The sequence below is a fragment of the Carassius gibelio genome, chromosome B7 (genome assembly GCF_023724105.1).
Source record: "Carassius gibelio isolate Cgi1373 ecotype wild population from Czech Republic chromosome B7, carGib1.2-hapl.c, whole genome shotgun sequence".
Lineage (NCBI taxonomy): Eukaryota > Metazoa > Chordata > Actinopteri > Cypriniformes > Cyprinidae > Carassius > Carassius gibelio.
The window spans coordinates 15,455,113-15,480,294 of record NC_068402.1 but is presented as its reverse complement, the minus strand read 5'-3'; the positions used below and the strand labels follow the sequence as shown (position 1 = coordinate 15,480,294).

The 25,182-nt window shown below is 36.8% G+C and overlaps 1 protein-coding gene across 1 annotated transcript in view; it reads left to right on the top strand.

Annotated features, from left to right (window-relative positions):
• Nucleotides 1-24,755, top strand: part of ano5b (anoctamin 5b) — a 28,537-nt gene extending 3,782 nt beyond the window's left edge. The window contains exons 2-19 of the mRNA XM_052561281.1: nucleotides 3,396-3,457; nucleotides 9,403-9,510; nucleotides 10,527-10,595; nucleotides 13,199-13,603; nucleotides 14,507-14,622; nucleotides 14,789-14,923; nucleotides 16,529-16,634; nucleotides 16,717-16,777; nucleotides 17,344-17,495; nucleotides 18,705-18,779; nucleotides 18,991-19,219; nucleotides 19,585-19,763; nucleotides 19,866-19,963; nucleotides 20,093-20,223; nucleotides 20,974-21,179; nucleotides 21,374-21,576; nucleotides 21,656-21,761; nucleotides 21,940-24,755. Of these exons, the coding sequence (XP_052417241.1) occupies nucleotides 3,396-3,457; nucleotides 9,403-9,510; nucleotides 10,527-10,595; nucleotides 13,199-13,603; nucleotides 14,507-14,622; nucleotides 14,789-14,923; nucleotides 16,529-16,634; nucleotides 16,717-16,777; nucleotides 17,344-17,495; nucleotides 18,705-18,779; nucleotides 18,991-19,219; nucleotides 19,585-19,763; nucleotides 19,866-19,963; nucleotides 20,093-20,223; nucleotides 20,974-21,179; nucleotides 21,374-21,576; nucleotides 21,656-21,761; nucleotides 21,940-22,170 (2,672 nt within the window). The 3' untranslated portion in view covers nucleotides 22,171-24,755. The remainder of the gene's footprint in view (nucleotides 1-3,395; nucleotides 3,458-9,402; nucleotides 9,511-10,526; nucleotides 10,596-13,198; nucleotides 13,604-14,506; nucleotides 14,623-14,788; nucleotides 14,924-16,528; nucleotides 16,635-16,716; nucleotides 16,778-17,343; nucleotides 17,496-18,704; nucleotides 18,780-18,990; nucleotides 19,220-19,584; nucleotides 19,764-19,865; nucleotides 19,964-20,092; nucleotides 20,224-20,973; nucleotides 21,180-21,373; nucleotides 21,577-21,655; nucleotides 21,762-21,939) is intronic.
• Nucleotides 24,756-25,182: the final 427 nt, after the last annotated feature.

Genomic DNA, 25,182 nt, shown 5'->3' with positions numbered 1-25,182 from the left:
GTTTTCTCTTTGATAGCCATACTGTATGAACGAGTAGTTGACCCAGTAAAAGTCATAAATAAAACTCTTAAAGGGATCATTCGGTTTTAAGGAAATCATTTTAAATAATTATGACTCTTGAGCACCAACGGATAGATAAGAAAATTAAACATTCTACATATTTAATATTAGGGATGGGCAGTGTAGTTATTATTTGCTTTGCTATGTAAGACTTTGGTGGTGAATGTAAAGTCCTCATTTCCTCTGAGATACAATTGCATCCTGTTGATAAAGATACAGTTCCTATGTTATTGTGCAGCTTAAAAGACTTTGTGCTGGACACAAGATGTGGTTTGTAATTGTAATTCATAGTTGCTGTTAATGTAGAATAGCTATTCTGTGTTATCTGACCTGATTCTATGGCATTTCCTAACACACTTTCCTGTTGAGAGTGATGTGTTTTGTCATGCATTTAAAGTTCAATGATGTAAGCTCGATTCATTCAGCTGATAAAAATTCAGTTCACTTTATAGTCCTACTATAGCGAGTCTTGTGATACGTGAGGAATTGTGAATATATTTTCAGCCCATCTGCTGAACAAGCTCAGCCCATCTCTGTCAATCTGCTGAACCAAAAGAAATGGATTCAGTGAAACTGTTGATGTGTTTACTAGGAAATGACTGTGGGGGCCGCAGGTTTGTATTCAGACAGGTTTTATCAACACTACTGCTGCTTTTCCCCTCTCTGCTTCAAAGTATTACACAAAGGTGCCATTATCAAAGCCTTCTTTCCCAGTAGGCCTAATCATCACCCATAATAGCACGATCAGAGGAAGCCTGCGAGACCAAAGCACCTGTTGGATCTGCTCAGAGCAAATGTTGGTCTTCTTATAGAATGGAAACGATAGAGACCAGACCAATACCAGTGCACATTTTTGTGATTTTGATAATGACCAAAAAAAAATTTTTTCATTGTGGTGGTTTCATCGTTTATATCGGTTTTACACTGCATGGGCCTTTATATGAATCAGAATGCATGAATTAGTTGCAGGACCACTACATTTTAATCACTATCAAAAAAAGTAAATACGATTGTAGAATTTCACAATTTAAGGTAATAACAGAATATTATGACTTTGTGAAAATGTACTACATAAAACATATCTGCACACAAAAAAAAAAACAGCAAACAGGATGAATGAGAATGCAAATTCACTCTCTGACAGCAGGTGGCACTTATGGAACAGCAGTCATAGAGTAGCTATGTTTCCATCCATTACGAATTAAACCTATGCGAAATTGAAATATTGCATAAAACATTTGGAAATAAAGCACCATTTCCATTCGGTGAGTTGAAGAGAACATAAGTGTAATTTGCTTATTAAGTTCGCTAAATGTGACTCCGGACCACAAAACAGTCGACAGGAATATTATTGTAGCAATAGGCAACAATACATTTTATGGGTCAAAATTATGGGTCAGAATTGCGCATTAGGGAATTTATTTGGTAAAAGTGTTTCTGTCGTAGCTTAGGCGCATGTTTCCTTACCGGAAAAGAAATGTATCCGACTACCATTTTTAGAATTGATGCACATCTTGGCATTTCTATCCAGTGTTTTTTTCTTTTTAGCCATGACAAATTATAGCTGCCATGGGTTCCAGACCTTCAGCAGTCAGCAGTCAGGCTACACGAGACTAGGTGGATGGAACATAGCTACTTTCCTTGATTACCACTGTAAACAAAGCATTGCTGCTCTTATGTAACTAATTTTAATATGATTTATATGGAGTCAAGATGAAAATAAAAAAACATCAAAACTTTTCTGAAGGCAGTTAGAGCCCTGTTTACCTTGCTAAGGTACTTGTCCTTTTATTTTTTTTTAAGTCATACTGGTTGTGTAACTATATGACCTGTATACTGCATGAACCAGTGTATCTCCCAGCACTGGGTTAAAGTGTTACCCATAATTCCCCCTAGAGAAATACATGTAGAGTAAGTTGCTTGTGTGGTTTTAAATGATTACTTTCATCTTTACACTCCTGCCCATCTATCTTATGGGTTAAGATGGCTGTGCCGTTCTGACGGGCTACCGGAGGACCTTTCAGACAGGTACGGACAGAGCTACTTGTGCTGCTTGTCTGTCCGTCCCCCACTTTGCTTCTTTTTCTTCTGTGTTTCTGCTTCATATTCATTATTCAGCATCATTCAGCATTAGCATCAGCATTTTTCAGAGATCACGTTGTGACAAGTGTGCTTGTCTGTGGCGTCACATATTTGGAAATATATGCTAGCGAACGCTAGCGATGTCTAAAGAAACGTTGATTCCCTTGTCCATTATTTCATTCCATTGCCTTATAGCTGTAACCTTCGGTTTGTCAACTTGTCTAGATTCATGCCTCTGCTGCAAGGCTGGATATGAGTGTATGTTTACAGCTACTTTTATCAGAAATGCTGCGTTGCTTTGTGCTTTTGTTGTTTAAATTGATATCAGTGTTGCTCCTGAATATTTGAAGAATGACGCAGCATAATTGACATAAAAATTTAATAAACCACAATCGAATTAACAGAACAGGATACTTTAATCTAATCTGTTAATGATGGAACATATATTTACTTGCACTAATTTTCAGTGTTAAGTACCTCTGATTTGATTGGCAGCATTTACTAATTGTGATATCATGCACTAGAGGCCAGGCAATGTGTTGTGTGTATCCTGGTATAAAAACAGGACACTACGCCTCACTGTTCCACACAGGAAGTGCTTTTATCCCACAAAGCTGACTGCTCAGCATTAAAGTTGTTGCCTGGCTAACCAATGGAATATCTACCAATGTGTGTGTGTGTGGGGGGGGGGGGGGGGTTAGCAAAGGGCAGCAAAGACAGAAATGTCATGTACTGCTGATCAAATTATCTGTTGTGTGACGTTTCACTTCAGCAGCTATAAAATCTGTTTAATTTTGAGCTGCTGTTCAGCAAAGAAAAATAAATAAAAGATTCTGAAAATGTAATATGCCTCTTGAAGCACAGTGGAATGAATCAATTTAGTCATTTGAATCCACATTAATACTCCCCACTTTTGGACAATGAGCTACAGTATATGTGGACACTACAGTACTGAAAAAGCAAACATTTCCTGTTTTCATGCACTGCCTGCGAAAATGTGAAATAATCTTACCTTTTAAGGGTACAACAGCTTGTCACTGGGGCAGTACTAGTACTAAAGAGTAGAATTTTTTACCTTTAAGGTACTACTTTGAACCTTTTGGGTTAAATAAAGTGCAAAATTGTCCCTTTAATGGTACTGCCCTAGTGACAAGCTATAGAGTGTGGTGAAGTATTCTGGTAGGCATGTTTCCTGTAGACTGTATGCATTTGTGGTTTTGATGCTGATGTCATTTCCTCTGTGTCTATTGCAGGTAATAATGGTAGCATTAACTCCATCTCTGACCGAGGGACACAGCTGCCTGGTCACCGGGAGGTAAGATGTCAGATATTTTCATCTCATTCAGAAATCTGAAAAAGCAGCTGATTGCTGCTGTTTTGTAATGCGGTAAACCGGTCACATTCTGGTTGTGGTTGCTGTAGTTTAAATGTGTTAATATACTCAGACCACGAGGTCTCCCCACTGCTCTCAAATATTGGCGAATGGTCACATCTCTCTTGTAAAGCTTTTGTTGGACCAATTTGAAGTTGTAAATGTCCAGTATATAGCTTTTGAAGACAGGTCAGATGGATTAGCCACTAATACACATTTATAATGCACACCAAAAGCAACATAAAAAAGTTCCCACTCTTTTTGATGAATGAATTTGTGAACAAAAAGGACATTTGTGGTTACTGAAGAAAAATGTTAAAAAACCATTTTGTGAATGATTTTGAATAATTCATTGAAAAGACCTAATAATTTCACCCACAAATCAAATTTCATTATGGCTTGCAAAATGGGTTTTACTATAAGGGATATTTTAAAACAAAACATAATTAAATGTATATATCTATTGATAACCATGAAGTTTATATGATTTTTAAGTTGACAGTAGCTTTCCTGGCTTTTTTTGACCTATGTTTTCCATGACTGAAGGAACTCTGCATTGAATATATTCAAACCTGCATATGTTAAGAAAATGTTAATGTTTATTATAAAGTTGAAGTAGTTTGTTGTTCCTGAGGTGGACATTGGACATTTTTAGTGCATTGTTGTGCAACATTAAAAGTACTCCCTTTCCTCAGGCTTAAGCATTGATTTTGCCATTTTACATGAAACCATATAGTTTAATCAAGCAATATATTATAGTATGCCTTTGCTCTGTATCTCTTGCTAGTGCACTTTGCTAATGATACTTTTCTTTATCTAAGTGCAGCCAGCAATAAAGGAGTGTTTTGGCAAACTAGATGCAATGGTACATTTTTGTTTCATTATCTCACTAAACTTGGATGCAGAAAAATTAATAAATAAATAGTCTAACTGCAAGGTTGTGGAATTAGTCCCCCTTGTGATATCAGTTAAATGAGGGGCATCCAGAGTTGAAGCTGTAGCTCTGCATTTGTATTCAATGAAGTACAACGAGCAGCACAGGGATGGAAATTAGCACCCGCCACCAGCCAAATGCGGGTGTTTTTGTGTTGTGGCGGGTAAACTCGCTTCACCTACCTGCCACCATGGCGGGTAAATAAAAATAGCATACTGTTTTTAAATAAAAAACACGCAATAAAGTGTAATATCATCCGAAGCAGCTCCATGGAGAAAGGCGGTGTAAACCGGGCTCGAAACGGCGGCGTTGTGGCTAGTAAGTCAACCCTCTACATTGCGAGTAAATCACTCTCATATGCGACTAACTCTTCCTTCTGGCTACTAAAAGATGTCTAATATTAGCCAATGGCTAATCAATTATCTGATTTTACTCGCCAGTGTGTTAGTTGAAGGCTAGGTTTAGCACAGATATTTTCACTCGCGAACACTCTCTGACTCTCCGTCAGACGATCTGTGCTTTTTTTCCGTAATGGATGCACAACGCACCTGTATAAAGTACTGTAAACTCTAGTGTTAAGGAGCACAAATCGCCGTCGCTTTCTCTCACACTCACATAGAGAAAGAGAGAGAGAAAGGGGATTGACGTGCTTAAACAATATTATTTGGTGTATTTTCCTGTCAAAATAACGGCGTTCCTATGGAAGACTTCAGCTTTTAAGAACAGCTGGGTTTTCCGGTAGTGGGTGGAGTTAATGCACGAACAGCAGTCTTAATGGCTGGCGCTCACCTATTATCGTCCCTGTATTGATTTCAGCAAATCAGTTCGAGCGAACACACAAAACCTAATTAATATTCATGAATCCAGCAGCTCATTAATCCTTAGTAATCCTTGGTGTGTTTTATCGTTTTTATTAGTAGGAATCGTATTATTATTATCTTATCAGGAGTTTTGTACGTTTTTTTTCCCCAATTTCCAGTTAAAATGTTCAGTTAAAACGACTAATAAGCATTCAAACATGGTTATCAAGTTTACTTCTAATTACTAAAGTTCTATTCTTAAATGATAATTGATTATTATAAAGCTTGACTTAAATTAAATTAAATTAAATTAAATTAAATTAAATTAAATTAAATTAAATTAAATTACTAGCCAGTGGCGATTCAATTGCCAAGGTGTCCGTAGAGGGTTGTAAGTTGTTATGTAGAAACAACATTGTATCACTACACAGCTGTTTGACTGTGTTTGACAGCTCTGCTGTGAAGAGACACGTAAAAACGATGAATTGAAAATGCTGTGTGTTGGTTTGTCAATGGTGTAAAAGTTTGAGACTTGAGATTAAATAAACTGTATTGTAGATCTTGTAGTTTTAATTTTCACATGCAGTTACACATTGTCGGTTAAAAACAAGAAAGTGGCTGGTAAAAACATTGAGTGGCTGTTAGATTTTGAAATTCACCAGCCACAGTGGCCGCTGGACAAAAAAGTTAATTTCCATCCCTGGAGCAGCGCTGTGATCTCAGTCCCAGAACAGTATTAACCAGATTGTCACAGGAGAGTCTCCAGGCAAAAGCATGTGTCCCCGAGTTGTCTGCAGTAAGGGGGAGTGACCCGCTCTTATCAGAGGTCTCTGTGTGAGAGAGTGTTAGCTCACAGTTAGCATTTGCTAACACTGCTTACAACATGGACATTTTGTGAATGCTCTCACCACTGAAGCACTTTATGAAAGTTATGACGGCTCAAACTGAGGTATGGATACTAGAGTTGGGTCCGAGTCCACCTTTGTCGAGTACGAGTCAAGACTCAAGTCCGAGTTCTTAAAGGCCGAGTCCGAGTCGAGTCCGCCCGAGTCCAGAAAGTAATTAAATTAAAAAAGATTATAAATTGGTATTGTAAATTTTTACATTCTATTAACACTTTAACCTTTCAACCCATTAAACCAATGGAAATCTAAAAATTTATTTAAAAAATACCACTGTTACATCTAGTCATTGCCATTGAACATTTTTATTTTATGTCAACAGAACTAGTTTCCTATCAAAAAAGGTTTCAAAGGTTTTATTGTATTACAAGTGCATGAAAATACAAATGAACCTGTTTTATTATTGTATCACACTATATTGTTCTCCAGTACATCGGAAAGTGTGATTAAAATAACTATATATCTATATCTATATCTATCTATCTATCTATCTATCTTTTTTTTTTTTTTTTTTTGCATGTTTCTAATCTGTATATTGTAGATTATGTATAGGCCAAAGGGGTTTTCAGGGAAGTTGGACAATAATTAAGACTCTAAAGACTCTGTTTAATAGGAATAAGGGATGATATATGAAATATCTGTACTGTATTTATAGTTAATGACGACACATTCACAAATTGAGTTTGTAGTAAACAGAACATGAACACGAGTAGAGCAGCTGATGATACTGAACTGCAGTACGTGCCGCGATTAGAGCGATTCTCATTCTCGAGTCAAGAACCGGTTGCATCGGTTTTCAGATCATCAGTACACTGAACCGTTTCTTTCGGACGCGTCCAATTCGAGAACCGAGCAGGTGACTATGGGAGCTACTGCAATGCGTTATTCAGCGTAAAGCCGACGGACTCACAGAGCATCTGAACCGAACTGATTCTTTTGGTGATTGATTCTGAACTGATTCTGTGCTAATGAGCGCGGGTGAACCGAGGGCTTGAATGAAGGACAATCTGGTGAAACGTAAGTTCATTTAATAACAAATACATCGCAATGGATTACGTATAGTAAGTGGATCATGGTTTCTGCACTGATGACACCTAATTTATTTACTTTATATCTTCAAGACTTAAATCCTCGTATGCACATTATTGCTGTTACTGTATTTGGGTGCGTTGTTGCAAAACTTAATTGTCTACTTTTCATGATTATGATGTTTTTAACTGACTTAAGTTATGATTACTGACTTTATATATTTGAATGTTTGAAAGACTTGACGCCAATACGTCATCACCAATGACGAGCGTAAAAGAACCGGTGAACCGTTTTTTTTTTCCCCAAACGGTTTATTGAATCTAATCTAATTTCTCATCTCAATTTTATGCTGGTTTTATTGTTACAAATGACGCGGACTCGACTGTACTCAGAATATTTTCCGAGTCCAAAATGTTCAAGTCTGTGTCAAGTCCGAGTACAAATTCACCCGAGTGCGTGACAAGTCCGAGTTCATTCAAAATTGGACTCGAGTCCGGACTCGAGTCCGAGTCCAAGTTCGAGTACCCCAACTCTAATGGATACACTATTCATGATCAGATCCTAGGAGAGATTATTGCTGACTTTGTTAGAGATGCTTTAAGTGACTATATTGTACCTTAAATTATGTTATACATTACACTTTTAGAGATGAACATTACATTTGTTCAGTACTAACAGCTACATCCATAATGAATATTTATTTTTGTTATAACTTAAAATAACATGGTGTATTTAGGCAATATTAGAATTTTATTTTTGTTATTTCATTGATAATAAGTGAATTAGTGAATTATGAATTAGTGCATAGCAGATCATGTGAAACTGTATAGCTGGATATTCTTAGGAATCTTTGTAGTGGAAATAGGATTTGGTGGTTTGTTGCTGCTTTATAGATTGATTGGAAGTCTGTGATTTTCAGTTTGACATCAATAGTGATCAATAATCGTCCATGTCATTTCTTAACAGAGCAGGATACAAAGGTCCCACCTGACCAGTAGTGCTGATTAACAAAGTGCCTCTTTGAAAATAAGTGCTCCCCTCAGCTGTCTCACATTTAATTAGTAGAATGCAATAAAATGCCTTCACAAATTGCACAGTGCCTCCAGTTTATTAGTTTAGCGGCTTTCCCTGGTTCAGTCTCTAAATGGCCTTATTTAGAAAGACATGTCAAGCAGGCAACTGTTTTTGTGACTTATCTGTTTTGGCTTGTTTTACTGTCTGGAGCAGCATTTTTGAAGGTACAGTTAGTATTTTCTCCTCCTCTGTGCTTGTGGGATTTCTATGCATGACGTATTCAGGTATGTGTATGTCTCGCAAGAGTGAAAAACAACTCGTCTTGCTTAACATAATTCAAAGGCATGTTTGCACAAGTATGACATTTGATGTTGCACTACGATTAATCATCTGAGGTTTTATGTCATAATTTGCATAATTTTATTAATGACAGCAGGTTTGGTATCTGTTTGTTTGTGTGCGTGTCTGGGGTGGCTGGAGTGTTTATTTATAATAATATATCAAATCAAATTTTATAAATATCATATATGAATATATGATTGTTAGAAGTCTTGGTTTCAAACATTTTCAGAAAGGTGCCATAATATTACTACACTTGTAATTGAAAGTGTTTTTATTCATTCATATTTATATATCACCATTTTTTATTTATTGTTTAAAAAATAACTTTAAAAGAATTGTACACATGCAAAAAAAATTCTGTTAGGTTATGGTCATTTAAACTAGCTGTACATAAAAACAGCAGAGCTCTATAGAATGTCCCCATTTGATACTGAAGCTAAGTATATGTGTGTTGTTTTCACACTGCACGTCTGCAGAAGTAACCGTTCTCTTCATACTGTACCTGTGGTTTTTCTGCACATCTCGCTGCAGCTCTTCCTGGAGCCTCTCACGCTGTCATGATGCTATTTCTGCAGTGCTAGTGGGATGATGTTTTACTCAGCAGTAAATTTCTTCTCCTGTGTTCACTACCCTGAGCACTACAGTGATTTATGCACTACATTTCATGAGCATCACATCCACTTACTGTTTCACACCATTATTTGGGGTTTCGTCACCTGGAAAAGATAAGAGACCCTCACAGTTGATAGAAATCACATGCATCACGTATCCTTTGCTCATTGTGACAAGTCAACTCTCTGAGCCTTCATGCTCATGTGGTTGTGTATGAAAGAAGGATTCTGATTGGAATCTCTTTTTCTTTTGTAGATTGACAAGCTTGGACAGAACAGGGACTCTGTGTACTTCAGGGATGGTGTACGGCGCATCGATTTTGTACTGTCCTACATTGACGACAAGGATGGAGACAAGAAAGCGGTATGCAACTAATATTCAGAACTTTCATAGTCATTTCATTAATCCACGTCTATATATATATATATATATATATATATATATATATATATATATATATACAGTATATACATACATATGGTATAACAGTAATTCAAAGCCGCATGAAACTAACATAAGAACAGAAAGTGAATTTGATGTTTCTAGCTTTTCTTGATCGTGCACACTCATTGACCAAAATGCAAAACTCATGCCAGTTTTTGCTACTCTTAATGATTGTTTTCCACAAACATGATCCCATTATGCATTTTGATGCAGAATTACTAATTGGTGTGCATTCTTTCCAAATGTTCTGTACTTGGCCTTGTTAAGCTATCAAACAGTGACTGATGCTTAATATTGCTCATTGTGTACAAAAATAGTTTGATGGAGACCTGTGTGTAGGCGTGCAGTGGTGAGATGGGGTGAGGTGTCTGCTGGGTCATAAGGCACAGTGAGAAACAGTGAGTCAGAGTCAGATTGACGCTATTGCACAATAAACTGAATGCTGAAAATTGATTGCATAAAACGAGAGCAGGGGTCAACCACTTCTCTTTTGCCAGACCCTTCATTCAGTCAATCGCTGAGAACACTGAAGGTTTTGCTGGTGGTCCTGTTTGATCTGTTTTCTCCTGTATGCAGAGGTTGACGCGTGGTCAGGCTTCCTGCTTAATGAAGGTCATATCCCTTGTGTCACGCGCTTGAGATGGTGTTCCATAAGATAAGATGTGGTAGCCATAGGTCACCGGTGCTTCTGGGAAATACGAGTTTTCTCTTAAGATGAAGTTCAAAGATTGTTTACAACCCTCAGAACCTAAAATGTCACACTGTTACCAGAGACAAAGCTAAATTAATAGGTGACTTAAAGGCAAACATTTTTATTTATTTTTTTGCCGCAAGAGGGCGCATATTCAAAACAAACATTGATGACGCCGAGTGTGGAATCATGGAAGTTATTAGTAGTAGAATGAAGCAGAGTAAGGTGCATTGTTTTCCTCCAGGAGAGAAGAAGAGAGTTTGAAGCTAACCTGGAGAAGGCTGGTCTTGAGCTGGAGACTGAAGATAAATCGGTGAGGTTCTGAATCACACATGCCCATCATTGTTGCACTTTTATTATGCATCTTTTATTATATTTTATTTCATTTAATTTTTCTCTCCAAAGCTTAGAGCTTAGACAGCTTTATATAAAATAATTCTATATTGCACTTTTATTTTATTAAGTGCAATATAGAATAATTTTATATAAACTGTTAAAAAATCTTAATACTGTGTGTCATTTCCTGGATGATTCATGACTGTTTTTCTGTTTTGTGATAGTTGTTCATGAGTCCTTCATTGGTTCTGCTTCAGAAAAATTCCCCAGCTCCTGCACATTCTTTGTTTTTTCCTGCATCTGCTGCAAATTTGAACCTTTCCCAAAAGTGACTATGATTTTTAGATCCATCTTTTTACACAGAGGACAACTGAGGGACTCATATGCAACTATTACAGAAGATTAAAATGCTCATTGATGCTCCAGAAGGAAAAAAACATGAATTAAAAGCGGAAAACTTTTGAACAGATTAAAAAAAAAAATCTTATTTTGCAATTTAAATATTATATATTTTTTTTATTTAGTACCGCCCTTCAGAAGCTAACGTATTTTTCGGACTATAAGTCGCACCTGAGTATAAGTCACATCAGTCCAAAAATACGTCATGATGAGGAAAAAAACACATTTAAGTCGCACTGGACTATAAGTCGCATTTATTTAGAACCAAGAACCAAGAGAAAACATTACCGTCTAGAGACAAACAAAATCTAGAGAGGGCGCTCTATGTTTTCAGTGTAGACTATAGGAGCACTGAGCAGCATAGATCGCCCTTTCGCGGCTGTAGACAGTAATGTCAAATTAATTTTGATAAATAAGTCGCACCAGACTATGGGCCCTATCTTGCACCCAGCGCAATTGACTTTGTACACCGACGCATGTGTCATTCCTATTTTGCACCCGCGCAAAGCGCGCTTTTCCCTCCACAGAAGCACGTCGCCAAACTAGTGAATGAACTTGCGCTCCCTGGGCGGTTCAGCACAAAAAAGGAGGCGTGTTCCGGCGCAAACAATCCCTGGTGCTATTTTGCTGTTCCATTAAACAATTGCGCCACTGACCAGAAAAAACCTAGTCTAAAGTCAGTGGCGCGTTGCGCGTTGTTCCTTATGCTATTTTAAGGGCGCATGCTTGACCATAGTGTATAGCGTGCACAACGCGCATACACTTTGCTCATGTAATCTACACAGATGCAACAGTTATTTTTGCAAATCATAAATTGTTACACTAAAAAAATATTAACACATGAGATGACGGAAATCATTGTGGTGTGCCACGAAGATGTGAAAAAATAGGCATTAATCTAGCTTACAAATTATTCAGGCTAATTGTAGTAATTAAGGATCAGACATGTTTGAGGTCATATATGTATATAAGGACATCTGACAAATTGGTTTGTCCGTCAAGAACCAGGAAAAAAAATAAATGAAACAATTGTGGCTATTTCCTCCCACGCCTGTTTAACCGACGCTATTTTGGGTGGGTTTCTCCCATCCCCATACAACACAACTTCTCTGTCTTTCACTGCTCTTACAAGAACAACAGTCTCCTCGGCTGTGAACCGCTCCTGGCGTGCGCCTGGTAAATACGCCATAATAATAGCAATCCATAATGGAACTTGCGCACCTGCTTTTAAAGGGAATGTTGGATGACGCTCTGATTGGTTTATTTCACGTTACGCCCAAACCACACCTATGAATAATGAAGCTACTTCAGACCAACCCATTTTAGATTTGCGCCGGGCGCAAGAGCCATTTATCCCGCTGGGAAAATAGCAACAGCGCCGAGACCCGCCCACAAACTTAATTGCGCTTCGCGCTTTGACACTTGCGTTTCAGATCGTTAAAATAGGGCCCTATAAGTCGCAGGACCAGCCAAACTATGACTATGGACTTATAGTCCGGAAAATGCGGTACATAAGATAGTTACATGTAAGAAGTTCAAATTCTACGTTTTCACCCCCTGATCTTAATGTGTGGTTTTTCCTTCTGGATCATCGATGAGCTTTTGAACCTTTTGTAATAGTTGCATATTTGTCCCTCATTTGTCCTCAGTGTGAAAAGATGAGTCGCAAAATCAGTCAGTTTTGGAAAAGGTTTGAATATGCAGAAGATGCTGGAAAACCAAAGAAAGTGCAGGATCTGGGGGATTTTTCTGAAGAGCAGCAGGCAGTTGAACTGTTCAGGACCAATGCAGGATTCATGAAAAACAAAAACAAAAAACAGTCTTGGATCATCCAGGGAATGACTCACAGTATTAAGATTCAAGTGTATGTAAACTTTTGAATGAGGTAATTTTTATAAAATTAATCTTTTTTTTTTATTGTGGAGTATATCTAAACATCTGTTATGTGAAATAACTTATTCATGACAGTACTAAAAAAAAATAACATGCATTTTTCATTAGATTTCGTCTTTTGTTAAAATTACAAACATTTGCATATTCTTCAAGGGGTATATAAACTTTATATAAAGTTCTTACACAACTGTATATGTGCACATTCCTTTAGGATGTCATTTAATATGATTTTGTGCATTTGATAGTCACATACAACACTTCCCCACTCAAAAATATCTCCCCCTGTAGGAGTCAGATGACCGTAAGACGTATTATCTGAAGATTCACGCTCCGTGGGAAGTGTTGGCCACTTATGCTGATGTGCTAAAGATCAAAGTGCCCTTTAAAGCGAGTGATATTCCCAAAGCTCGAGAAGTTCCTCTGGAGTGGCTCACTCACCCTTTCCGGCTGCCAGACAACATCATGAGGCCAGAGCCGGACTACTTCACTGCACCTTTTGACAAGAGCAAGGTTGACTTCTTCCTTATTGATGACAAGGACACATTTTTTCCTCCCTCCACTCGCAACAGGATAGTGTATTACATCCTGACCCGCTGCCCTTACTACAAGGAAGACCGTATAGAGAAAGATAAGACAGGAATTAAACGACTGCTGAACAATGGCACCTACACCTCAGCATATCCCCTTCATGATGTGAGTGTGAGATTTATGCCCTTTAATCTAATGTATCTGTCTCTGTCTGTCTGTCTGTCTCCTTTCAAAAGTTTGGGTTCATTACTAAGATATTGTTTTTTAAATAAATTAATACTTTTCATTAAAAGGGATAGTTGAAATGAAAACTGTCATTAATTACTCACCCTCATGTTATTCCAAATCCATAAGACCTTTGTTCATCTTCAGAGCACCAATTAAAATATTTTAAATATTTTGATGAAATCCGAGAGCTTTCTGAACCTCCATAGACCTCAATGCAACTGACACATTCAAGGCCCAGAAAGGTAGTAAGGACATCAAGAAATGGTCCATGTTACATAAGTGGTTCAGCTATAATGTTATGAAGCTACAAGAATAATTCTTATGTGTAAAGAAAACAAAAATAACTTTAATCAACAATTTCTTCTCTTCTGTGTTAGTCTCGCATATGTATGGTGCTGCTGATGAAGAATGACAGCATTTAAATTTTTGGGTGAACTATCCCTTTTAGGATGCCCTACATTTAACAGTAAAGTCACTTCTGTAAACGCTGTAAAAACAAATATTTTAAATTAAAAACTGTTCTTTTGAACTTTCCATTCATTAAAGAAATTCAAATGTTAAAACTTCAAAATTAAAAACTACAATTCAGCTTTGCCATCACAGAAATAAATGACATTTTAAAATGTATTAAAATTAAAAATAGTTATTTTAAATTGTAATAAAATAACACAGTAATAGCATTTTACTGAGCTTTTAATCAAATAAATGTAGCCTTGCTCCACACAATAGACTCCTTTTAAAAACTTTTTTTTTAAATGTTACCAACCTCAAAGACAGTCCCTTTGTATGTTAAAAGTGTGTGTGTCTTTGGTCAGCATCTGATTGCTGTTTGTTCCTCAGTGCAAGTACTGGAAGAAGGCACAAGACATGCAGTGTGAGAGTGAGAGGTATCATCTGTACAAAAACTGGGCTCGATTCCTCTGCTTCTACAAAGAGCAGCCGCTCAATCTGATCAAGTGAGGACTGCAGACACAATGCATGCAATAATCAAATCTGGAGCAGATGCATCTTAGATGCACTGCAGATTGCAAGATTACGCCTTAGAAGAATAAAATGATTTCACTTTTCTAGAGCAGCATATCAAACCATAGTGTCACATTTCCTGTTTGTATTTTGTCATAGGAAGTACTATGGTGAGAAGATTGGTATCTACTTTGCCTGGCTAGGCTTTTACACAGAAATGCTGTTTTTTGCTGCAGTCATGGGAGTGATCTGTTTTGTTTATGGTGTGCTTAGTTACGAAGACAACATCACAAGGTTAGTGACACTGGCAGGTTATATGGGTCAAGTGAACACACATCCTTGCCACCTGGGTTTGAAACTATGTGGTTACATGCATTTTTAATAACCTTTTGCAGTTTGTAACCAATATTACAGGGCCTGATAACTGTAAAAGCTAAGCCACCATAAGACAGGAAGTTGTTGTTTCTTTTTTATTGTTGTCTTTGCAGTTGAACTTAATATTGTTATACTGAATGAAATGGCAATATTTGTGTTCTTTTGTCATAACCTCTCATAAGTGTTAGGTGATATGTTTATTAAAAAAATCTAATGACATTTATAGAAGCCTGTTTTAATTCAATTCAATTCAATTCAAGTTTATTTGTATAGCGCTTTTTACAAAATAAATCGTTACAAAGCAACTTTACAGAAAATTATGTTTCTACAATATTTAGTAGTAGCTAGTAGTTTGTGCACATTTGACAGGATTTTAGAAAAAATAAAAATAATAATAATAATAATATAAGACGTAGTCAGCTAGACGATGAACTATCAATATTATTAATTAAGTTATTATATGATTCAGTGACACATTTAGCAATAATTGTTAGTTCTGTTTGTTGATTCAAGGTAGCATCATCTGGGGTCCTCTGAGGGTCAGCATCATCTCTTCTCAGGTGTTCTGGATCCAGACTGGAGCTTGTTTAAATCCTAGTTACCACGGGATGTAAATCCCGTGGCGAAACATAGAAACAAAATACAGACATCATTAGCATAGCTGCTGATCCAACAAAGTAAAATTAGTTTAACCCAAGTTAATGAATAAAAATGCACCTTTGAACAGATGCAACTACACTCACAGTTAAAAAGATACATTATTCGAATGCTTGGCGAAAGAGATGTGTTTTTAATCTAGATTTAAACAGAGAGAGTGTGTCTGAACCCCGAACATTATCAGGAAGGCTATTCCAGAGTTTGGGAGCCAAATGTTAGAAGCCACAATATATATATATATATATATATAATTTGAATAAAAATAAATAAATCAGAATTACTAGATAAATTGTATGTGATATTAATAAACTGAGATTAATTATGAGATTATGAAATCTGAGGAAAAAGACAATTTCTGAGAATTCTGAGGAAAAAATTCACAATTATGACAAATAAATTGAGAATAGTGGCGTCAACTTGGAATTGCAAGTCCGAATTGTAAGTTTATATCTTGCATTTCTAACTGTTTCACAGAATTGAGTGAAAATGTGAAATAATTTGTATTTATTTATTTTTTATTCCGTGGCAGAAATGGGCTTCCATAACATATGACAATATATATTATTTTTTTATCTGTTTTTGTATAACAAGCAAACCCATAAAGAGCACATACAATCTGTAATGTGACAGATGGACTCTGGAGCCAAGATGTGTTTGTTTTTCTAGTTTTCAGAGCTAAATCATTTGCGTGTGGTATGGTGTTTGTTGTTAAACCTGAGTAGTTCATTTGTGCCCAAGTTTTCCATGGTGTGTCTACTTAGTATACTGATGTAATGCAGTCACAGGGGAACTGAGATTTTGGTCATACATCCACTTCTCCATTTCAGTAACATTTCTCTCCTTTGCTCTCCTCCTCCCTGTTTCCAGCAAGGAGATCTGTGACCCAGAAATCGGTGGGATGATTGTCATGTGTCCACTCTGTGATAAAAAGTGCAGCTACTGGAAACTCAACTCAACGTGTCTGTCCTCCTGGGTCAGAAACATTTTAGATTCACGGTTTTAAATCATAAATAATGATTTTTCTTTATCATAGAATGATTGCTCTTTTTCTTTAGCAATCTCATCTATTTGATAACGAGGGGACGGTGTTCTTTGCCATCTTCATGGGTATTTGGGGTGAGTGCGCGCTTATGGTTTAAAATATTAGCTCAAAAGCCCCATCTAGTGGTTAGAAGGATATTACTAGTCAGACTCTAATGACTAATGAGAGATTCGCAACTGTGCATGAAGGATTTACTCATTAGTATTCATTTTGTCACAGAATTAGTTTACTGGATAAATCTACAACGAAGGAGAATAATTTGTGTATGCTTTACACAAATGATGTATGATGTATGTTTAATCACTTGAGGGCAGTGGTGCATTTTGATTATCATTTATTGAACGCCGAATTCATTTCACACAGGCCTCAAAATGAGCTCTGCTTATGCAGTGATCTGATTAATCAACACTGTGTGAATATTTCTGCGCCCAGTGCACAGTGTACTCATAAATTAAAAATGGTTTATTTAGCATCTAAAGTTTTGTAAGACTTAGTTTGGGTAAAATCATTGTAAAAGAAGAAAACAACAATCGGTGTGAAACCATAGGATTTAGATAGAATTGGTATTAAGTGCGAGCGTGATGCTCCTAAATAATGTATTTCTTAATTCTTCCGCTCTGTGTCTCTGGGTGCTTTGCAGTGACCTTGTTCCTGGAGTTCTGGAAGCGGCGGCAGGCCCGTCTGGAGTATGAGTGGGACCTTGTGGACTTTGAGGAGGAACAGCAGCAGCTACAGATCAGGCCAGAGTATGAGTTGAAATGCACAGGCCGCAGACTCAACCGCATCACGCAGGTACCTGCAAACATCACGGCGTGATTAAACACATGATCCTGCATCAACCTCAGTTGTTTGTCATGGAGCCATCACACTTTTTAAACATTTTTAAGCCTCACTCTAATCAAAACCAGAAGCTACCCTTAAACTCAGAAGGGAATAGGTTGAGTTATTTGAGCAAGAAAATATAAATGACATGAAACCCAATGAAGGGTCAAGTTAAGTTCAAAGAATTTGCCTGTAGGTTTTTCTGGGATATTTGAGAAATCGACAGTGGAAGGAATTAGTGGTAGAATTGAGGAACGTTTGGTTGACAGGCAGAAACCAAATAGAAAAAAATCATGTCATAGAAGTGCTAAACCATGAGTATAATAAAACATTTAATTCCATATTGCAATTTAAATAGTATGTAAATGAATGGTTTAGTTCCTCATAAATGCTCAAATTCCTCAAAAAAGGAGCAGATAATTGCGGGTGCAGGATGAAAACCCATAAATCAATTGTTGAAAAGTTAAAGATCTGCACTGCAAAGAGCTCCCACTAGCAGGATGTTTCAGATTTCAAATGCATGCCTAGCCTTTGTCAGTGTTGATTAGTGACTTAGAATCTTCCCGATATCTTTCAAATAATTTGCATGATCTGAGTAAATATTTGCATTTGTCATCTTCTGCCTGAACCGGTTTCAACCACTTCATTAAACATATCATCATAACCATGGCAAAGGGAATCTTGCTCTCAGGACTTTGCTTTGAATTCAACCCTTTTAACTATTGTTCCATGTCACAGATGTTCTCAGAATAAATACAAATTTATGTAAGTTTTTGTTGTTGTTGTTTCTCAAGTAAACACTGCATGCAGTCGTAGTTATGATATGCTACTTAAACAATATCATAAAACTTCAAGTAGTCCAAATATAATTTGTTTTGTTAATGCATAGTTGTTTAGCTTTAATGATTTTAGAGGCAACATGTTTTAAGTTTGAGTAAATTATTATGTTTAGATGAAAGATTACAATGGCTAAAATATTTAGATTCACCTTAGATATTTTATTTTATAAAAAATATAGTGTAAACTAAAATTGTGGAATATTATAATGATTTATAAAATCTATTTCGTTTTTATTTATAAAAAATATTGACATATTATAATTAACCAAGTTTGCAGTTGCAGTTGAACTCCAGACTCTAGTCTAATTATAGTGCTTGAACACAATCTTTATGCTAACAGGAAATGGAGCCTTATCTTCCTTTCCCCAGCAAGTGTGCCCGATTCTGTCTGTCTGGAGCAACGGTTCTTTTTTGGGTGAGTTAGTAAGCCAAACAGTGCAACTGTATGATATAGATTAGGTTACCGCTTAATATGATTAGTGAGTTACATTCTGCAGCCAGATATTATTGTATGTCCTTTTAAACTGTATATTTGACATTTTGTCCCTGGCAACCAATTTCTTACACTTTGCTAAACCAAAGATCAGTTGTGGTTTAAGTCCTTCCCTCGTTTTGTGTCTTGACAGACGTGTCTGATAGTGGCCTGTATAATGGGAGTAATCGCTTATAGATTAGCAGTTTATGCAGCGTTTGCCAGTGTCATGAAGGACAGCCCCACCAGTAAGATCCAGCTGGTGGGATCTCTCATCACCCCTCAACTTGCCACCTCTGTCACCGCTTCCTGCATCAACTTTGTCATTATCCTCATCCTCAACTTCCTCTATGAGCAAGTGGCCATTTGGATCACTGATATGGGTGAGCGAGAACCGCTTCCTCACTTCACACAAGAAATTAGAGTTAAGACAGTCTAATTGAGTTTGTTTGACATGTCAACTACATTTTAATCTCTGGAAAATGGTTTATAAAGTTTATAGTTTGAGTAATTAATATAGTTTATTAAAAAAGTAACGTGTCCACTTATTAGTAGCTATGTAAAAGGCTGGATAATGTACAGTCAGATTGTCATTGCAAAAACACAAAACCATGTGCATTTATTTTCTGATAATGACCGTTTGACCGTACATTATGCCTCACGTATTTGCTCATCCATATTTTGCTTTGTATTGAAAATCCTTTACTTTCTTCCTCTTATTCATTTGTTTATTTACTTTTACTCTCAGAAATCCCCAAGACCCATCTGGAGTATGAGAACAAGCTGACCATGAAGATGTTTATGTTCCAGTTTGTGAACTACTACTCCTCCTGTTTCTATGTGGCCTTCTTTAAAGGGAAGTTTGTGGGTTATCCGGGAAACTACACTTATATGTTTGGAAAGTGGAGCAAGCTGAGAAATGAAGAGGTGAGACCGTCTGAAATATCAGTATTTCAGAGGACATAATGTTCTTTCGGTTGAATGTCAGAATAAGTAGCTCTAACATGACAAAATGCATTTTATATTTAGTGTGCCCCTGGGGGCTGTCTGATTGAGCTGACCACACAGCTGCTTATCGTCATGGCTGGAAAACAAATGGTTGGGAACGTCCAAGAGGCTCTGCTGCCGTAAGCTTTACATTGAACTTTGACCTCTAAGCATATCATATCAGTAATGTTTTTTAGCAATTGTCCTTTAGGCACTATTTATATCTAAACACACACTCACACACACACACACAAATTCCTGTGTCACAGACTTCTCAGAAACTGGTGGGGCAGCAGGAAAGGGCGAAGTCATCCCGAAAGTACATACAGTAGATGGGAGCAGGACCACGATCTACAGAACTTCAGCCAGTTTGGACTCTTCTATGAGTATCTGGAGATGGGTATGATTTTACTCCATTATACATGTTGGAGCTATTTGGTGTTCATATACCAAAACAATTAATTCTATAATTCATTTAGATAGCCTACTGTAGTTGTGCTAAATCAAATTGCATTTTATAATACACTCCTGTTCAAAATGTTGTTGTTTTTTAAAGATTATAATATTTTTATTCTTTAAAGATGCATTACACTAACGACAGTGAAGACTTCTATCGTTACAAACCTTTCTATTAAAAAAGAAAAGAAAAGCTGTTCTTTTTTTTTTTACTTTATACATCAGTAGGATTATGAACATTTTTACCACAAAACAAGTTATGATTCTTCAGCACCTAATTAGCATAGATGATCACATGACACTGAAGACTGGAGTAATGGCTTCTGAAAATTCAGCTCTCAGTCACTGAAATTAATAATATATATAAAATAAAAAACAGTATTGCTGTTTTGATTAATTTTTTTTTTTTGACGCAGGCTTGGTGAGCATATGAGACTTATTTTGAAAATCTCATTGACTTTTGAATGTTAGTGAATACATTTTTTTAATAGAAATTATACAAATAAATACATTTATATAAGAATAAATATATTACAAATAAAAACAATTAACAAATACAATTAATTAAAAACCAATATGCTCCTATTAGAGAAGCCTCAAAGAAGTGGCCAGATCTTCAGATTTGACAGGGGTTTCTGTGAGCATTTATTAGTACCTTATCAATTAAACCAATTGTTTCCTGTGTGTTTTACAGTGATCCAGTTTGGCTTCATAACACTATTCGTAGCCTCTTTTCCACTGGCTCCTCTTCTCGCCCTCTTCAACAACATCCTGGAGGTGCGAGTGGATGCTTGGAAGTTTACTACACAGTTCAGAAGGCCAGTGGCAGCGAAGGCTCGCAACATTGGAGCGTGGGAAGAGATCCTTAATGTGGTGGCCATCTTGTCCGTGGTCACAAATGTAAATGCAAACGGTTTTGTTCTGCTTCCCTTACTGTCTTGTGTAAAACTGGATGTGGCATTTAACTGCATTCTAAATTTAGTTAACTAATATAAGCAACATTAACAAAAGGAAAGATATTGCTTGGTCAAATCAAAACACTATTTCCACCATACTTAAAATCTATTGTTATTTCTTTCTCATTTGCACTTGAGGCTTTCATCATGGCATTCACCTCAGATATGATTCCTCGCCTGGTCTATCTGTACACCTACCGCCCAGGCAGAGAGGCCACTATGAGTGGTTACATCACCAACAGCCTCTCCTTTTACAACATCTCTCAGATCCCTGAAGATAACCTGCCTGAAGCTGGAGAAAACCCATCATGGTTTAACAGCTCTACCATCACAACATGCAGGTGTGTGACCGCCTGGTGAGAATGATCGTCTGTATTAGGACTACACATCGATGTAAATTAACAGATTTTTTTTCTCCAGGTATCGGGACTACAGATACCCACCTGGGCATGAGAACCAGTACACACACACCATGCAGTTCTGGCACATCTTGGCTGCTAAACTAGCCTTCATCATCATCATGGAGGTACGAACTTTGCATAACATTGCTTCTAATTGCCATTTAGGAAAACGAGAGATAACATAGTGGAATATGCAGGGAAATTCAAAATAACTATATTTTTATTACAGTTTGAGAAATTTAGATGTGGAAATGTAGTTCAGTGCACACAGTGACTGTTCCTCTGTTTCCTCTTCTTTCTCAGCATGTTGTATTTGTTGTGAAATTCTTCGTGGCATGGCTGATTCCAGATGTGCCGGCAGAAGTAAAGGCCCATATAAAGCGTGAACGCTTTCTGGTTCAGGAATACCTGCACAACTACGAAGTGGAGAAACTCAAGATGCAGCTGAGCCAGAGTTTCTGTCTGTCCACAGAAACAGCCTCACTGCTGCCCTCTAGTCCAAGTAAACACCAGGTGCTCACTGAATGTATTTGAATATCCCTGAACCCTCAGGACTACTCACATATACTATATCCTGCAAAGCATGGAGGAATAGAATCTTCAGGAAACCTTCATACTAGGGTTGCATGATTAATCGAATGTTATTGTCATGCATATCTTGTCAGTTAAGCCGGTTCTGGGATTAGTAGTAAATCTCCATCATGTAATTTCAGATGGAGCAGCATTTACTACACATAGCTGTAGTTCACTGACAAGCTACACAAAATCATGCTAATAATCACAGATTATTATTAAAGAAATCGTTCTGCGATTATGAAAGCTGTTTGTGTAGCTTGTCAGTGAGCTACGGCTCTGTGTAGTAAATGCTGCTCCATCTGAAAGCATGTGAAAATACCACATTTAATAACATATTTTTACTCCAAACCCACTTCATAACGTCAATCAAGTGTTTGAAATAAACCTTTCCGTGAGATGATGTGGTTTCTTACACAGAATAAGGCACGCAACATATTTCATAGTATTCTAAGCAGTGATAAAGGCTATGACAATTAGCATTGCATTATTGTATACATTATTATAATGAAAATTATAATATGACAAACTAAGATAAACCATATATTGCCATAGTCTTGTGTTTATTAGTCACGTTGAATTAATGAAAGCAGTTAAATCTTCTGTTTATTTAGCCACCTCTTTAAGGATTTCCTGGGTTTCTCAGCCAGGTGTGTTTGGAGTCTCGGTGTGAGAGCGCCCTCTGGCCTTCGGTTGGAGATTTACTGCTCATCACAAAACTGTGCTTCAATGAAAGATTTGCATGACAACAGATTTATCGATTTATATCGCCTTTGCAATTAAATTTAAATTAATTGTGCAGCCCTACTTCATACATTTATTGCAAAGAACCGCCTGCCCACATCCAAACAACTGCCAGAACTTTTATGAGGTCCTACACGCCTAAAAGTCTCTTTTCTGCTTGATGTTTGTGGGAAAACATTACCGCTTTCCTCTGTTTCTCTCTAATGTCTGGAGTCCACTTACATAACTGCACTTTTACAAAGGAGAAAGGCTTGCAGACAGACCACCGAGATTTCGGCGCCGACCCCTCTGGAATGCAGCCTGCTGTTCCTCAGGTTGCCTTCGAAGCAAGCTGCTGTGAATTCAACTTATGAATAATCATTTATGACCATTAAAAACTGAACATGTTTAGAAGGCAATAAGCATTTATGTCTGTCCAGCTTGTTGCTGTTATAATTTTATTTTTATTTTTTTAAGTAATCTGCATGTTTTTTCTCCCCTGTATGTCTGACTGTGAAAGAGATTCATGTAGACAGTGTGTTGTCTTTTTTTTTTTTTGACATTTTTTGTGGGCATGTGCAGTTTAAGTTAATATATGCTGTTGTCCATTGGATATTTTCTCTCATGAAACACACTGATAGCTGAATAGCTATCACACAATATCATCATTTCTGTAGCGCTTACATCATCTTGTCCCTTATAATGTTTATATTTTATTCTTATTTTTAATTAATGCTGTACCTTGCCACCCACATATTTTGTTCGGTGTCATATTAAAATATAATGAATCTTTTTTTTTTTTTTTTTTTTCTATTGTTGATTTTCTTCAAGGATGTATTTATTGCTCAAGAGTTAACATATAACTGATTTATTATCCGGTTGGAAGGATTGATTTGACCAGATTAAGCACTATAATGACTTGCTATTTTTCTGATACTACAAAAATCAGAAACTCAAGCCTTTATTCATCACCTTGTTCTGCAAGAGTCTGTCAAGGTTTGCACGTACCACATATCTGATGCTAAAGGAACATTAGCACTCACCTGTAATCGTAACTAGGAGAACACTAGTCTTTTTCATCATGCTATTTCTCTGTAACTAATTTCTGCAAAATGCACTTGTGCAAAAAGGATTAGTTTGGATTTTTGTGATCATTTCCCCATGAATCGGGGACTTCGATATCCACCCTGATAACTTCATTTGATATTGCAGAACTGCTGGGACAACTTAATTCAGTGAAACAGACTTTCAGAGACTCCCATACATGTCAAGGCCAAAGGCTTTTAAAGTGACTTATCAATTGAATTACTCATTTTGTGAGCCATACCTGTTCATTTCATTTCACAAATGTTATAAACTCTATACATATGTATTTTAAGCTTGTCAAGTGATTACATTTTTTTTTCTGTTATTCATCAATGTTTTATGGATACAAATACAGTTTACAGACATTTTCTGAATATTATGTTGCTATACTTGTATACAAAGTTTTATCCAAAACAAAATGTGTTATAAATGTACCCTAAAGTTAAATGTTACAGTCTATTCATGATAAAATATTTAAAAAGTTATTCACCTAGTTTAAGATATATTTGTGTCCAAATAAGAACATGTCACATGCATTTTGCCTTAACTGCTGTCATGATGTATGTGTATACGGGTGTTTTTTTGTTTTGTTTTGTCGTCTTCTTTATTTAGTCTACAAATGTTTACAGAATGAGTTGCATGAAACCGTGTGAAAGAAAAGTTAGTTTATGAATAATCATTAATCAATCTTATAAAAGCGAGAACGTGCCAAAATAAAGTGATTTAAGTATACTATACTTGTTGGGCGTCCTCTGCAAGTACTGTGAATGAACACACGATGGCGCGTGCGCTTCACTTAGAGCGCTCTCAAGCTACCTGTTGTGTGAAGCTTTTAAGAGCGCAAAGCGTTGCAACTGCACTGATTTACTCCTATAAAGTGGTCTGTGATTTAGCAGGATGCTGAAATAATAAATACGATAATATAAATTATCTTTAAAAAAAATGCGCATTCAGCATACCCCTTATCCTAAACCGTTAAAAACTGACTTGAATAAAAATTAGCTTCCATCTGGACTGTACATAGAATAGCAGTTTTTATTTGTTTTTGCTGTGAAGGACAGAAAAGAGGGATGGGGGCTACGAGGTAGGCTATGTATGAATTATTAATACGCTTTCTTTCACACCAGCACACACCCACACACACTTGGAGGGGGAAACACCCCT